This window comes from Tetrao urogallus (assembly GCF_951394365.1).
Source record: "Tetrao urogallus genome assembly, chromosome: 3".
NCBI classification, from domain to species: domain Eukaryota; kingdom Metazoa; phylum Chordata; class Aves; order Galliformes; family Phasianidae; genus Tetrao; species Tetrao urogallus.
This window is the reverse complement of record NC_136815.1, coordinates 57,301,754-57,317,313: the sequence shown is the minus strand read 5'-3', so window position 1 is coordinate 57,317,313 and position 15,560 is coordinate 57,301,754. Positions and strand designations below refer to the sequence as shown.

The window sequence follows — 15,560 nt, the reverse complement described above, 5'->3', positions numbered from 1 at the left end:
TATGCACTGTACTCTGAAGTCAGTTAAAAGCATAGTTCTGGAAAACCAGTTAAGAGTTTCTGCTAATTAACATCGAACCACTGATACAAGAGTATTCTGTCTCAGACATAGACAACAGAAGCCCATCATTCCAAATGCTGTGACAAAACATGGACAATAGCAGAGTTCTCTCATGAACTTACCATCATTCATGCATCTGAACACAAAAATACTCATCACAACACCAGCACGAAAGACTAACAAACAGATTTTCAATAAAATAGCAAAAGATCCATTAATGATACTTAATAATCAGCAAACAAAACCCATTTTCAAACCGCTTCATATTCAGAAACGGAAGTTCAGTGCGTTTCTGCTGACTTTCTTTCAAATATAATTGAAAAGATAAAGAGAGGAAATGAGAGAGATGACAACATCAAAACAAGAGTGACTTGTTCCCCCAGGTCCTATCACTATAACCACCTGTTGCTCTGCTTCCATAGTGAGGAAGTTATAGCCTGACATAAGACTTTCCTTCTGCTTTCTCTAGGCTGAACCAATCACGTGACCTCAGCTATTCCTCATACCTCTTGCTCTCCCTTGGACACTCTCTAATAGTTTTACATTCCTTTTATATTGTGGCACCCAAACCTGCATTCAGTGCTCAAGGTGAGACTGCACTAAGACAGAGCAGGACAATCTCTTCCAACATCTGGCTGGTAGCGCTAGGCCTGATGCACCCCAGGGTATGGCTGACCCTTTCGGATGCCAGGAGACAGGGCTGGCTCATATTCAACTTGCCATTAACCAGAACTCCCAGATTCTTTTCCACAGAGATGATCTCCAGTCTCGTCTCTCAATCTGTACATACAAGCAGGATTACTCCAACCCAGGTGCAGAATCTGGCATTTGCTCATTAAATTTCATAAGGCTGATAAGTGCCTTATCTGGCCCAGCTCTAATCTATCAAGGTCTCTCTGTAAGGCCTCTCTACCTTAAGGAGGCATCAGCTCCTTCTAATTTAGTATCGTCTGCAAAATTGCTTGGGATACATTTGACTCCTGTGTCCAAATCATTTGTGAAAACACTAAGGAGAACTGCCTCTAAAGTGGAATCCTGGGGAATCCCACTAGTGACAGGCCAACAGCTTTCCTTAACACCATTTACTATAATCCTTCGAACACAACCAATTGTTTACCCATGTATTATGTACTTGTAGACAATGCATGAGTTTTGGCTGCATGGATTTTCTTCCCACAATGTCAAACAACATTTCTGTAGTTCTCCCACATAACTGACCTTGCTTCCAGTATTCATACATATTCCTTTCACATCTGAACTCTAGAATCCAGTCAAGACACATTTAGTTTACCTCTAGTACTTTGGAATTGTCTGCCACATACACTCTGAAGAGACAGCTCTTAAAGCATGATCAGCATATGTGAACCCCAGTACCTTCAACAGCAGACTCTAAAGGCATCTCACTAGTTTCTTGTGCTGCCTGAACTCTGTTTTCCAGGTTTCAAAGTTTTACTGGCAGTTCTGCTACCACAAAAAATTTGAAACTCAATTACAGAGTGATCACTTCATCCAATGGGATCCTCTCTCTTTACTAGTAACAAATCCAATTGTTAGTAAAGCAGACTTGCCTAGTCAGCTACCTTAGCACTGTAACAAGAAGTTTTCTTCAAGTAACAATTACTCTTGCATAACAGTAATTCTTGCAATGTAAGCAAAAGGAATTTTACAGAGAGATAAAGATTTTAGGATAGATCTATTATCAATATGGTGTTCTACCATATAAAGACAACTACACAATAGACAAAGCAGGGGTTAAAATACTACCGAGTCAAAAACCAATAAAGAGTAAAGATCCTGCCCACTGCATTGACCTCTGCTAGGTAATATATTATCTTAATTGAGATGTGAGACATCTTGTTCCAAAAAGTGGTTTTATGTAATGTAACAATTACTCTACAATAGAACTAAAATAACTACATCGATTATCTATAGCATGCTCAAGAATCATTCTGCCCCTTATTGAAATATTACCACTAATTCAGCAGAGGATCATAATTATACTAAATGTACTAAAATCATGTAATACTGACTCATTTAATACAGTAATTAGAATAAATGTGATGAGCTCAAGAAAAACCTAGGACGTTAATTGTACATCATCTTTTCAATACCAAGGATCTAGAAATAGTTAAAATGCTCTAACTTACATAATGTAAAAATTAATATATTTCTTATTCATAAGGCTTATACAGTTCCTGCATAAATAAAAAAGACTCTGTAATTCTGAAAAGACAGAAGAGTTCTAATGTAAGCAAACTATGAAATACCGCATTTAGTTGAAGACTGATTTCTGATTACTTACTTCAAAGCACATCCTTCTCATTAAAGCCTGACTGCATTTGCTTTATTCAACTGTGACCTCTATTTTCTATATATTCTATATTTCATGTTTACAAGCAGGCAGAGGTTTACTGACTCTTTACCTAAATCAGTGATGAGTATGGGCTCCTGCAAAGGGATATCTGGTACAGGAACACTCGTCTTTCCTACTCGAACTTTTGCAGGTTTACGTTGATGTCGCATCTTTCTTAGTTCACTATGTTTAAAATGTGAAGCAATATGAGTTTTCCTGTGGCCAGACGTTCTAAACTTCTTGTCACAGTGAGGACAAGCAAAAGGCCTAACACCTGCAAGAGATTTAAAAAAAATTAGTTTCAAATTTTATTTCCATCTTCCCAGAAATGCAGTTTGGGGATATAGATTCTCTTTTCTCTATTTTCTGTTTTGGTTTCCATCTGGGAGTTCACTGTTAAATATGTTTTCAGAGAAGATCAATAAAATGTAATCAACAGCAAATATAAAACTGCCTAACTGATACTGATACTAAAACAGATACTAACTGGTTCTAACACTTCAAGGAAGCTTATTATCGGGAAAAAGAAGCAACAGCAGTTTTTCAAAGGTTGCCAGAAGCTATCAAAGAATTGCTTTGGTCAAATATCCTTCCAAAACAATCCACTGACAACTGTGAAAAAAGACAATTGGCAAACACAAAAGCAAATGAAATGTTATAGGACAAAACACATGAATGGAAATGTAATAGTTAAAGAAATTCTGTATCAGTCTCTGACAGTGTCAACGGTGTTAGATGCAGTCAAACAAGTATGCCAATGACAATTTTTAAAGTGAGACTTTTTCACTACAAAATCCAGTAGCATTTTGAACAGAATATTCAGATTTGGGCACTTGCTCTTGGAATATATACTGGAGAACTTGGTAAGTTATAGAGACAGGCAAAGCTGATGCATTCAACTTCTGCCCAAGAAGAAATCTTGAATTTACAAGGCTTGAAAACATGACTGGGTACACCACGAAGAAAATCATAAATGGAAAAAAATGCACAAGAGTGTACTGTTCTTCATAATACAATAAATAAGAAATTTCAAATGAAACGACTGGGCAGAATATTTAATGCAAGAGGAAGTCAGCATAGAGGGCAAGATGAACCTTTAACCAATTCAGCAAACCTAACGTGACTGACAGAGAAAAAACAGTAAATACCCATTTCTGAGAGGTAGTGGTACAGTTATACGGTGAAGCTCCACAAGCACTGAACTACGTATTTTTCAATCCAAACAGTGCTTTGGATGATTGAATGAGTCTGATTTCTTAAATGTTTACTTTAAAGCAATAGACAAAAGTTTACAATTTTAAAGTAAAAAAAAAAGTTCTGCAGATGGATTCAACTTCAATATTTCATGGGTTAAAGGCAGACTAAGACCACAGTGAACACCAAATATATATAACCAATGAATGACACAGGAAAAGTTTTGCCACAAACTCCGAATTCAGCAAGAAAATGCATTTTACAGAATACAGATATAAACATGAAATTCTTTCATTCCTGTTTACATGAGTATCACATCACGATAGCTAGTTGAAAGCCTGTGTAGCAATATGAATAAAAAACAAAAAGTGGAAAATGACAAGACAGTTCATCAGTTCACAGGAGTGGAAAATTCATTTAATCTATGAAGAAAGTAGAAGACCATCCACAGAAAAAGACATCTTGAAGCTATTGTATATGATATAAACAATAAAAATCATATCAACACCCAAGTTTTAGGGTATGCAATGCAAGGTTTTTAAAGTATCTAAATCAGCAAAACTACCATACATCTTACAGCAGAAGATAAAACAGGAAGTAAACAAATGGCCATGAGTGGCATAGTGAATTTATTGAAGACTGTAGAGAAAAGAATATGCAGATTAAGATAACTGACTAAGCTAAATCAGAATCCAAATTGTATGAGTTGATTATGTATTCCACAGAATCTAATACACTCACAATATCAACATTAAAAGAAGAGCTGATTCATCAGAAAACTAAACACTAGAAAGCTAGAAAAAAAAAAATCAAGTTCATCATAAGACACTAGAAGTTATTTACTGTACAGTAGGTGGTACGATAAGCACATTTGTAATTAAGCAATTAAAATTGTGTATTTTCCTTTGAGGCCTCACTCACATTATAGAAAACACAAATGCAGCTTTGAGACCTTACCTGTATGTAGACGTATATGAACTTTTAAACTCCCTGAGGTGGAAAAGCATTTCATACAAAATTGGCACTTGAAAGCTTTAATGCCAGTATGTGTTTTTATGTGTGCTGTGAGAGTACTCTTAACGGCAAATGCACGAAAACACTGGGGACACTTGAATGGCTTCTCATGGGTATGAATGCGAATGTGACGCACTAAATCACTTGGTTTCTTAAATTCTTTAGAGCAGTATGGACAAACATGCCACCTTATTCCATTTTCTTCACGTATAGAACCTGGAAAAAAAATAAAAACATTTGTGACTGAAGGATTTTAACCATTTTTTGTTTCTGAATTTCACTGTACTGTCACTATCATACTGAGTAATCTGAAAGAATGTGAAAACATTTTACAGATGCTACTAAAAAAAACACTCTGTAGGATAATTCACTTCTTTGTCAGAGACATTCAATAGCAATGAGCCATAATGAGAAAATCAAAATCCAAGAAACTCCTGTTGAAATTCAAACATTTTTATGCTATTGAAAATGAAGGGCAAAATAAGAAAAACAGAGCTAAAAATGTAACTCCACAGAATAGCAAAAACACATTTCACAGGCCACTCTGAATATAAGCATAATGCAATCCAATATACCTGTTAACTTAGAAATACCACATTTAACACAAATTTATCTAGCAGTGAATGTAACTCCAGAATCATAGCCACACCCACAAACTAGTTAAATCATTAGACACTCACTGGATATTTTATATGGATCTTCTCAATATTCAGTAAAGCTGTGAGTCCCTCTGAATCCCTCACAGTTCTCAACTATCAGTACAATGTTCTGCTTTTATCTCCATTTCTAATCAAGTTCATGATGTGTATTTACTAATATTGAAAACAGCATCTGGATTATATGAAAGGCAGAGCTTATAGTTTGGCAGGTAGGGAAGGATTTCACTTTAGCCCAATAGAGCTATGGAGAACATAAATTTACAACTAAATCACTACTTTCAGGTTACAGACTTGCACTATAATTTTGTCATTTTTAAAGGAATAAAATTCTGTTAAGAGTTGCTCTGAATGCAATTTAAGGCTATTTCTCACAAAAGTTGTTTGATGATCCAAGAATTCTATTACAAAGCAACAACATACCTCTGCTGCTGACAAATGACAAAACAATGACAATGGAAGCTTCTGAATACTATTATGTCTTTGTTCTCTTTTAAATTCAAATACACTGTTTAATATATGAGATATTTACTCATTTAAATCAGTTTATAGGCACACCATGTGAACTGTGCCGGCACAATTTTTTTTTTTTAAGTAACAAATAAAGACTCCTGTTTGACTGTATAGCATAGACATATTTTTGTTTGCAGTAAGGTATTTGTTATCTTTACACACACAGAATAAAACAGTTGTTATAGGCAGTGGGAAAATTTAATGCTGATTTTTATCAGTTACACAGGGCAAGCTGAGGGGTTTTTTTGTTTGCTTTTTGTTTGGTTGTTTTTTTGTGTTTTTTTTTTTTTTACTCTGGATCAACTTCTACATCCCTTGCAAAATAAAAATGCATAATGAACATATTTATGAAGTTACTAAGGACACAGCCAAATGATTGTCCATCTCCAACAGGCCAGCCTCTGAAGTACAGCAGCCATACTTGGAACAAAGAACTTCTAGCAACCTTAAGGTCCAAGCAACCATAACCCTAAACCTGCAATGAAGCACACTGTGAGAGAATACAGACTTGCACAAACACAATAAAGTGTGGAGGCAGGATAGTAACCTGTATCTATGATGACATAATCACATGAGTACTACCATCCAAAACATAAGTTTTCATCAAAAGTACTATCCACAATGCCAATCGTTACTCTTCCTTTTACAGGCTGTATCAGTAGCCATTACCTGTATGAGGCAGCAGCACTTTACCTATGTGAGGCCTCACTTCCAAAGACAAAAAGGAGAGCTTGCAACAACTCTCTGCTCCAGGAGATACCAAAAAATCCCAATTAGCCTCAAAGAACAATGGGGAAAAAGGTATGGAAAATTTGTATTTTATAATTTTATGTCTTCTATTTTCTCTTCTATTCCAAGAACTTTCGGAAGATTTCACAGTATAACTTTACTTATTGCTACTCTGTCAACTAATGAAATTCATAAATGACATTAATCATAACTTACACAAACACTGTATTTTAGATAACGTAGATGATCCACAATATGTTTTGAGAAATCCCTTTATGAAGTCATCAACATCCCCAGAAATACTGCAGTCCTTACTGCACAAAAAATAGCAAACAGTAGCAACATTACCAGGTAAAAATGGCGATTTTTTCTTAATAACCTTTTTTTCTTTTTTATCCAGTTTATCTGTGCTCTCTTGTTCCTTATCTTGTTCTGCATTATTAGAGTCAGCCTGATGATTTGAGAGAGTCTGGACATCTGTGTTCTGATCCTGGGTCCCAGGAGTCTTAGCTTGGCTGCAGTCAGTAGAATGTGCGGAGACAGGAATTGAAGACAATCCACTATTCTCTAAAGCTTGCTAGATGAGGGAAAATAAAAATCTTCAGACTAGAAAAGAAGCATTCCCTACTTGTACCAATTTTTCTGAAATGACTATTCAGAAGGTACAATGCAAATATAATTATAGGACTCATCTTTCAAAAATGTGCCTGCAGTCTCTATGGAGTCAGGCATTTGCCAGGAATATATAGCTAAGTCTTATACCCACTACATAAGATAACAGTTTCCCATTAACATTCAAATTTGAAGCCCATCAACTTGGAGAGAAGCCATAATTGGTATAATGAAAATGGAAGATGGCTATAATGAAAAAGGTAGCTAGGGAGACACCAACCCTAGAGATGTTCAAGAAATATTTAGACGTACTGAGGGACATGGCTTAGTGGCAAATATTGGTGATAGGTGGACGGTTGGACTGGATCATCTCAGAGGTCTTTTCCAACCTTGGTGATTCTATGATGTGATACATCAAAAAGAGATCTGGAAAACCTCAAAAGCCTCTATCAACAAATCATGGATAATTGTTTTACTGAGGCAAGAGCAACCACCCATTTTACATACATCAGAAGAAACAGAGAGGATACCTTCATGGATGCTACTGCATCTGAGAAGATCTTGGATTAGAGACCTCAAGAATTCATTTCAATAGGATGGCACAAATATTTAATCACTTGGAACAAACCTTTTTTTTTTTTTATTTTGTACAATATGTGCAGTACACTAAATGTTCATGCCTCAAACATTACTTTTTCTCTTATTTTCAATACAGCTATCAAGACTACAGTTGTAATTCTGTATGGTTACATACAATTTTTCACGCATTAGAGATTTAGTACAGATAACACGCAGAACCTGAACAGAGCAACATAAAACATATGGGTCTTCCAAAAAAGAAATCAAGTGGTGTTTAACAGGCTAGGTAAGAATAGATTAAAGGTTTGCAGGACATCAGCAATGCTACAGATGAATACACTCCACCTGCTCCACTCTGTTTGCATCTTTATGCAATGGAGGCTTCAAAACAAACACATAGTTGAACTACTGCCCTACAGCTCTTCCACTGCACTACACAGTATTTCCTACTGCCAACATCAAAGACATATGATGGGCTAAACAAAACTCAACCTAGGAAGGAATTCGCACAGACAGTAAAGAATCAAATAGCCCATATTAACTCTAGGAATCATTACCAATGGTTGCACGACAAGCTGATTCTAGGCAAGAAAAAGGAACCAAAACATCCACATATGGGTGCGTCCACAGCTTTCTTCTGTCATGAAATCAATATCTGCAATCTTCCTTTTGCTATATTATATAAAGCTGTATCTTGGCATGTTCCATTCCTATTCAGTAGATCTTTACAATTCTTTCTTAACCAATAAATCATTTGAAAATGCTGAAGGAATGCTACCCTTGAAAATGCTGAAGCCAAATATCACTAAAATAAAAATGATGAGTAAAACTATTGAAATGTAAAGCTGTTACCATACACAGCTCTTACCTGCAAAATATCTCTGTTGAGTCCCACAGCAATGTTGAGCTGCTGACCAGGTTGTTGAGGCTGGCTATTTTCTACAGCACCTGGTTCTGATAACTCAAGGAGTTGCTGGATGACATCAGTTACAGCCTGTTGTCCCTGATTAGCAGTAGCTGAAGACACCTGGTTTTCTGTCTGCTGAAGAAGTGGAGACCGGAAATGTGTGGCCTGAAACATACAGTAGTACATTTTTAAAGGAAGATGAAAACATACATGAACAGTGCCTGTTGGGCTCCTTATCAACGTGCATAATCAAGGAAGAAGCTGAAATTTATGCATGTAATAACAAAAGAACCTTCAACCAGTTTACAGAACCCAGAGATCAACTCCTGAATTCCACATGTATACGTCACAAGAAAGACGCACAATGCTGTCATGGGATTCTTTTCGTAAAGATTAGATCACTGTATCTTAGCCACCTTAGTAACGAACAGGTAGAAAAGACAGAAGAAAACAGTATTTCCTTTAAAAAAATCACAAATGAAGGCTTTCTGTTCCCTCTCATTTATATACTTCTCTTTTCTATAAGAAATAGACCGCAAGAGCCTACTGTTATCGAATCAATTGCCTCTAATCATTCTACTGCAAAAAAAGATGTATTTATATATCAACAGGAACTGGAATTCCATTTCTCTATAACACTCTCTGTAATACTCCAGATATCTGCTTCTAACATTCACTTCCCTACCTGCAAAATAATCACTTCCAGGCATGAACATATATATATAAACACTATATTCCTCTGGATCATTTCTGACAAGAAAGAAATCTCAGGTTTTCTGCACATTGTATTTCTGTATTTATCTTTCCCAGATATTTTCCTTATATTGATATATTACACTGGACAGTTAAAATTACACTGTCACCCTATTTGAGGATGAACAATGAAAAGTTAGCTTTGTATCTGTTATATCCTGAGTATATCATTAAATACTTATGTTTTTGGACAAGAGTATTAAAGCACACCCTTATCTCATTACTCTTGCACGCACACAGCAGAATGGCACTTGCTATTTGATTGTTTTTACCATTAGTTTGTCTTTTTCACTTCACTAGTGAGAGGGATGAAAAGATGGAGTCTTTTCAGATTCCAATTTAGCAGAAGTCCAATCAACATTTCACTATCTATTTTACAAAAATAAAACACATCATTTGACATTTTCACTGAAACAACACTGAAGCAAAGCGTGTAGCAACTCCTTATAGAAACTACTTTTCTCCCTAAAACAGAGAAGCTCTAATACAGTGGGAAGCTGAGACTAAAAGATCTGTAAAATCTTCCAGGGCCCTAAAACAAGAAATAAGTGTTAAAATAAGGAACTGCTTGACATCATCTTGAAAATTACAGCATCACATATCTTCAGCCAGTTTGTTCACATATTATACAGCACTTTTATATCCAGTCTCACAAAGGTAATCTTTTTTGAAAAAATAATATGCACGCATACACAGTTTGTTTTTAATCCTACTAAGTTAGCTTCTTCATTATGAAGAGTTTTCAGTGGTCTCTTTCTAGGTCCCCCTCAGAATACTTAAATATCTAAGTATCAAACAGTACAAAGTGTCATATTATTACTTTGTAATTCCACATTTCTTCAGTTAGAATAATGAACCTTTTGATCACATTTGGGCTGTCTGACCCGCTGAGTAAAACAGAGCACATGCTCTGGGTCAATTACTTCCCTAAGACAAACTACCATAATTTCTATAATCACTGCAGCAGCTTTCTCCATTGCTATCAAACTTCAGGAAGTTACTCCAATAGTACATCATCCATACTAAATTCTATACATTAAGTGTTAGTTTGTCTAGCTTAGGTCCTCAAATTCTTTTTCTTCCTCTTTTAATAAAAAGGCGATAGATTTTTCCCTTTTCTGCAAAACAGAAAATTAAGTGATTATTAAATATTTCATCTGATGGGCAAAGTAGATAGAGCTCCTTTAATCTTTTTGATAAAAAACACATCGTGCAAAACTTTGGGAATTCTAATTGGTCTGATTCCTCTTGTATTTTTGAATACAGTTCATAAGAAGTAGACACTGTAAACAGCCGTGATAAAAGCAAGAATTGTCAGAATGGAATAGAAACTGCAGATAAATTTTTCACTTTGACTTAAAAGACTTTTCCCAAACTTTGTGGGCAAGGAAAACTTCAATTTTAGCTGGCATATTATTTATGACCTATTCAATCCCTATTTTAATGGGATTTTATATCCTTTGAATACGGCCTGCTTTCTTTTTCTACAGTGTGCGATTTTATTCTTGTTTCAGAACACATATTGCTTGTTTGTACCCTAATTCACCAAGTAATCCACTGATTTGTCTTCTTTATAAATTACAACTTTCGTATCATACAGATCAATTATGATTTTATATCCAGGTTGCTGATAAAATATTAACTTGTGTAGTGAAAATTATTAAGGGACTCAATCAGAAGCAAAGTAATAGTGGTGACTCCCTGTAAATCCTATTGAAAATTTTCAGGAAGTTTTACTCACAATGCATAACATTCAATATGATGTACCATTCCATTTGAAAGTGGAAAACATTTTTGCTTTTTATAAGCTTCAGCAGAAGAAGAAAAAGTGGACTCATTAAGGGTGCAACAAGAAAACTAGCTCTACTTACAAAGTAAAAAAAAAAAGATGCTACATACAAGAAAAGCACTTACACTTTTTTTTTTTTTAAAGCCATGTATGATACATCATACAGTTCCATGGAAGAATCAGAGCATTCATCCTAGGTCAACAAATCAACAGGAACTGTACATAAACAAGCAAGCTGTGCATCTGACAGCATGGAAAAAACAGGTTTTACATTGAAGGACATTAAAGGAGGAATATTTGAAAACATAAGGCAAAATTACTGTTGACTCATCTTAGTTTAGAAGTTTATAAGTTCCAGGTGATTTCATATGTTCCTTTTCCTCAAAATTCCTATAAATGTTACATTTTATCATTACTTCTTAAAAACAGAAGGTACCCTGGCAAGGGGAAAGAGAATTCCAGGTTCGTCTCTGCTGAATAAGAGTCAGGCTCTTCCCTCCCTGGTTTACTAGAACTACTACACATAAGTTGAAGCTGATTCTGCAAAATTGCATACAAACACTTGGTGGCCCAGGAGCTACTAAGGCATACTCTTGTAAAGATGCAAGCTTGAAGACCCTAAGACTAAAAATGAAATTGGAGCCAGCACTCTCACTTGCTATGCAAGAATATCAGGCAGTTCTTGGAGGAGGGAGCAGTTAGGTACCTGTTGGGAGCAATGGACCTATCAATGGGATACACAACAGTGTAACATCTTGTGTATCAGTAACAGTGTAACATTAGTGTAACAGTGTAACACTTGCCACCATTCTGAAGAACTAAAATGCTTTATCAGAATTATGAGCTTAAAGCTGTATAACAAATGTGGGAATACAATCTATATAAGATCTGTTCAATTCCTAAATACCCAGTTACATTGATCAGGAAGTCTGCCTTCATCTATTAGTTGACAAATCTATCACAGAGGACAACTGCAAATTTTTTTCACCAAGAAGCTGACAAAAGTCTGTGAAAGTTCCACCTGTTTATAGCCTTGACAAACAAAAACTCTATACTTACATTCTTCCACTTATTATCAACAGGTTGCAAAAGATTAGCAGGAGATGTTGTTAAAGGCTGGGTGACAGAGTCCTAGAAATAAATTTTAAAAAGCATTTTTAGACTTTTAACACCAGGAAAAAAAAAAAAAGAAAAACAGCAGAAGTATCAGTTCCACAGCTCATTTTCCCCACAATATGGGCTAAGGACAGAAAAAAAAAACTATGGGAAAAAAATGCAATTGTGCATGTAATCACTAGTGTTGCTTCATAGTTTTATATACATTAAATAAACACAAATTACAGGAACTGGTATCAGTTTCACCTGAGCTATAAGCACAGATGCTGCAGAAGACAACAGCAGCCTTGCAGTAAGTATATTTTTCAAGATGTACCTAAGTATGAGAATAATATGAATTCTTCAAATCAAGTGACTTCAAGTTTTGGAACGTATATACTAAGGACAATCATTGCTCATCCTCACATCCATATCAAGGGATGGCAGAGACATACCACAGACTTCAGCACAGGACAAGTACAATGGAGATTAGCTGTTAGAGAAGCTCTGCAAGTTGAGACCAAACTGAGGAAGACAGTTCTTATCTCAGAACACCAGTGCTACCACCTTTCTACAGCAATAAAAAAATCCATCATTAAACCTCTGCAACTTCAGATACTAAATTAAATATAAAGAGTTTAACACTCTCGCAATACATCAGTCAATTTTGTTCTACTTGTTAAGCTTTTTAAGACGAATTCTGTCTCTTCTATTTTGCTTACGCTATTGTATAGAGTTATTCCTTTCCATTGCCTTCATGCAAGCAAAGATGGACGCATGAGGCAAAAATTATGGTAACACAATTCTCTAATATCAATATGCAATTCAAAAGGAAAATAATCGATCAAGCTAAACAAAGCAAGAAAATCACAGCTGGCCAGAGAAAGGAAATATTTGGTAGTAAGAGTTTTTTTTTCCATTCTTCCAATTAGTTTTGTTACATAGAGAGAAAACTTCTCTTTCCCATACAACCTGCAAGTACCAAAGCTATACTTGAATTAGATGTAGAATAAAATTGTCATGTTTTCATCTAAACCCTCAAATTATAAATGCTGGTGTTTCAATACGCAAATTATTTTTTTTTAAATGGCAAAACTTTGAAAGAGCAGAAGACATAAGAGAGGTCAAAACTAAAAACAGCTGTAACCATATGAAGAATTACTGGTTAAAACACAGACCTACTTAAACGCTTAAGGGGACTTTTGTGATTCAAGTGAAGCTTACCGCTGTAACATGAGATACATCTGTTGAAGAGCTTGCAGAATTCTGTGGACCACCCATGTGCATCTTGCTGATATGCGTGTTTAAACTACCCAAGCTTTTGAAGACACAGCTACATTCTGTACAGTTGTAGGTAGGGCCATTCTTCACCTTCAGGAAAAGGAAAAAGTTGAAGTACATTTTCCCTAAAACGATCTGATTTTTTTAATCATTATTTATCCAACTAACAAACATGCCATTGTAAGACATGCCATTGTAAGACATTACTGCCATTATAAGAGACAAAATATTTTATTTCCCCAATTTATTGATATTCTGTTATACAATCAGTTTGGAATCTTCCTGCTACAAAGTTAATGGTAATCTGCCTGCATTACTCACCTATTACTGCTTTTCAATGTTTAAAAGCACCAGAGAGGAAAACAAATGTCATCTGGCGTATGAGGCCTCAAGATTTCTCTTTCCTTAATATTTGCTACTATTACATACTTGGAAACAAAACCAAAATGCATCTTTATCAAATAAGACACGCTTGAAAATTTAACAACATACAAAATGCAAATTCAAGTTAGGGAAAACAAGGGGAAAAAAATGCAAGTTAAAAAAAAAAAAATGCATCTTCTGTTTATTTCTTCTTTTTCCCCCCCCCCCCCCCTTTTTTTTTTTCTCTAACAAAGATGATATTCTATATGCAGCAAAAAGAAAGACAGTTGCCTCTACCTATTTATACCTCCAAAATCAAAGCTAGGTCTCTGTTTATGAGTACTGCCATCTATGAAACACTGAAATCAGAAAGATAATTACTGAAAAAGATTGCTCAGTCAACATTGCTCAGAAGACTACATTACAATATTACAGCAGTGCCTTCAGTATTTTAAAACTTGTCTGTCACAAAGGAAAAAGTATCAGCATAAAGAGGTCTATGATTTTTGTGGCTTTAAAAACAAAACTTATTTTGCAACTTCCTTCTTCCTGTAAAGGAAAAGCTTCTAAAGGGGGCTGTAAGATACACTATTCAAAGACAAATATGAACTGTGCTTTATGTTGGAGTAAGCAGGTTGCTATTGGGATTGAAATTACTCAACATTTTCTACTTTGCTGTTTACAGCTTACTTTGATCTGATTTTAGCCCTCAATCTCCTGAGACTGCCACAAATGCCATTTTTAGCCATTAAAAAAAAAAATCACAATTGTGTTTTCATCTTCGAATGTTCTGAAAAAGCAATGGTAAATGAAGGCTTTGCTACTTATCCTAAGAATCTGTTTATGCAGATTAAGCTATTCCAGGAAAGCTGAATTTGCAGGTAAAACCAACAAACCAATAGCAATACTACAACAGAAAATCTGCATTGGCTGCAGAAAGCACCAGCGTGCACAAGAATAGCAAACAGGACATTTTAAATACTGAAAACAAAAGGTTAAAAACCAATAAGCAGTATATTAGCACCAACCACTTTATGAATAATTGTATTTACCTCTGAATGAACTCTCTGTATGTGTGATTGAAGATTGCCTTTCTGAGAAAAGGCAGCAGGACAAAAGGCACAAGCATGGGGTTTTTCACCAGTGTGCTTGATCATATGGGTCTGCAACGCCCCCTTCTGGTTAAAGGCTTTTCCACATTCACTACATTTAAACGGCCTTTCACCTAAAGGAAAAAAAAAGTTTAAGGGATTTCAACATGTCTTAGCAGTTTCCTGTACGTATAATGAAATTTTATCAGCTAAAATAAAGTACTGCATACAGAGAAAGGCATATACGTAATTACAGGTTTAAAACAGACACATTATTAGGTGATATTTTTATGAAGAGTGTTCAGAACAGCTTTCCTTAGTTCAGAAAGCTACTATGCAAATGCACTGGAAAAAGAGAAATGTGAAAAAGCAAAAAATCTGTCCATAAAAAATTCTTACAGAAAAACTGAGAAAGATGTATAGCCTCCACCCTCAACGATTATTAACAGTTATTCAATTCTTTGCAACCATCTATCCCCAAAAAGTGAAGTCAAATGTTGTTATTATTCAAGATACTGTATAGACTTGCTCAAAAATTAAAAACCTTGAATGTTCTCTTTCAATATTTCTT

General features: G+C 35.3%; 1 protein-coding gene across 1 annotated transcript in view; it reads right to left on the bottom strand.

The window, feature by feature from the left end:
* ZNF236 (zinc finger protein 236) overlaps window positions 1–15,560 on the bottom strand; it is a gene marked incomplete at both ends in the record, with an annotated part of 67,055 nt that overhangs the window by 33,456 nt on the left and 18,039 nt on the right. The window contains 7 exon segments of the mRNA XM_079533621.1: window positions 2,484–2,687; window positions 4,565–4,837; window positions 6,868–7,096; window positions 8,579–8,782; window positions 12,219–12,290; window positions 13,479–13,625; window positions 14,951–15,123. Coding sequence (XP_079389747.1) covers window positions 2,484–2,687; window positions 4,565–4,837; window positions 6,868–7,096; window positions 8,579–8,782; window positions 12,219–12,290; window positions 13,479–13,625; window positions 14,951–15,123 — 1,302 coding nt within the window.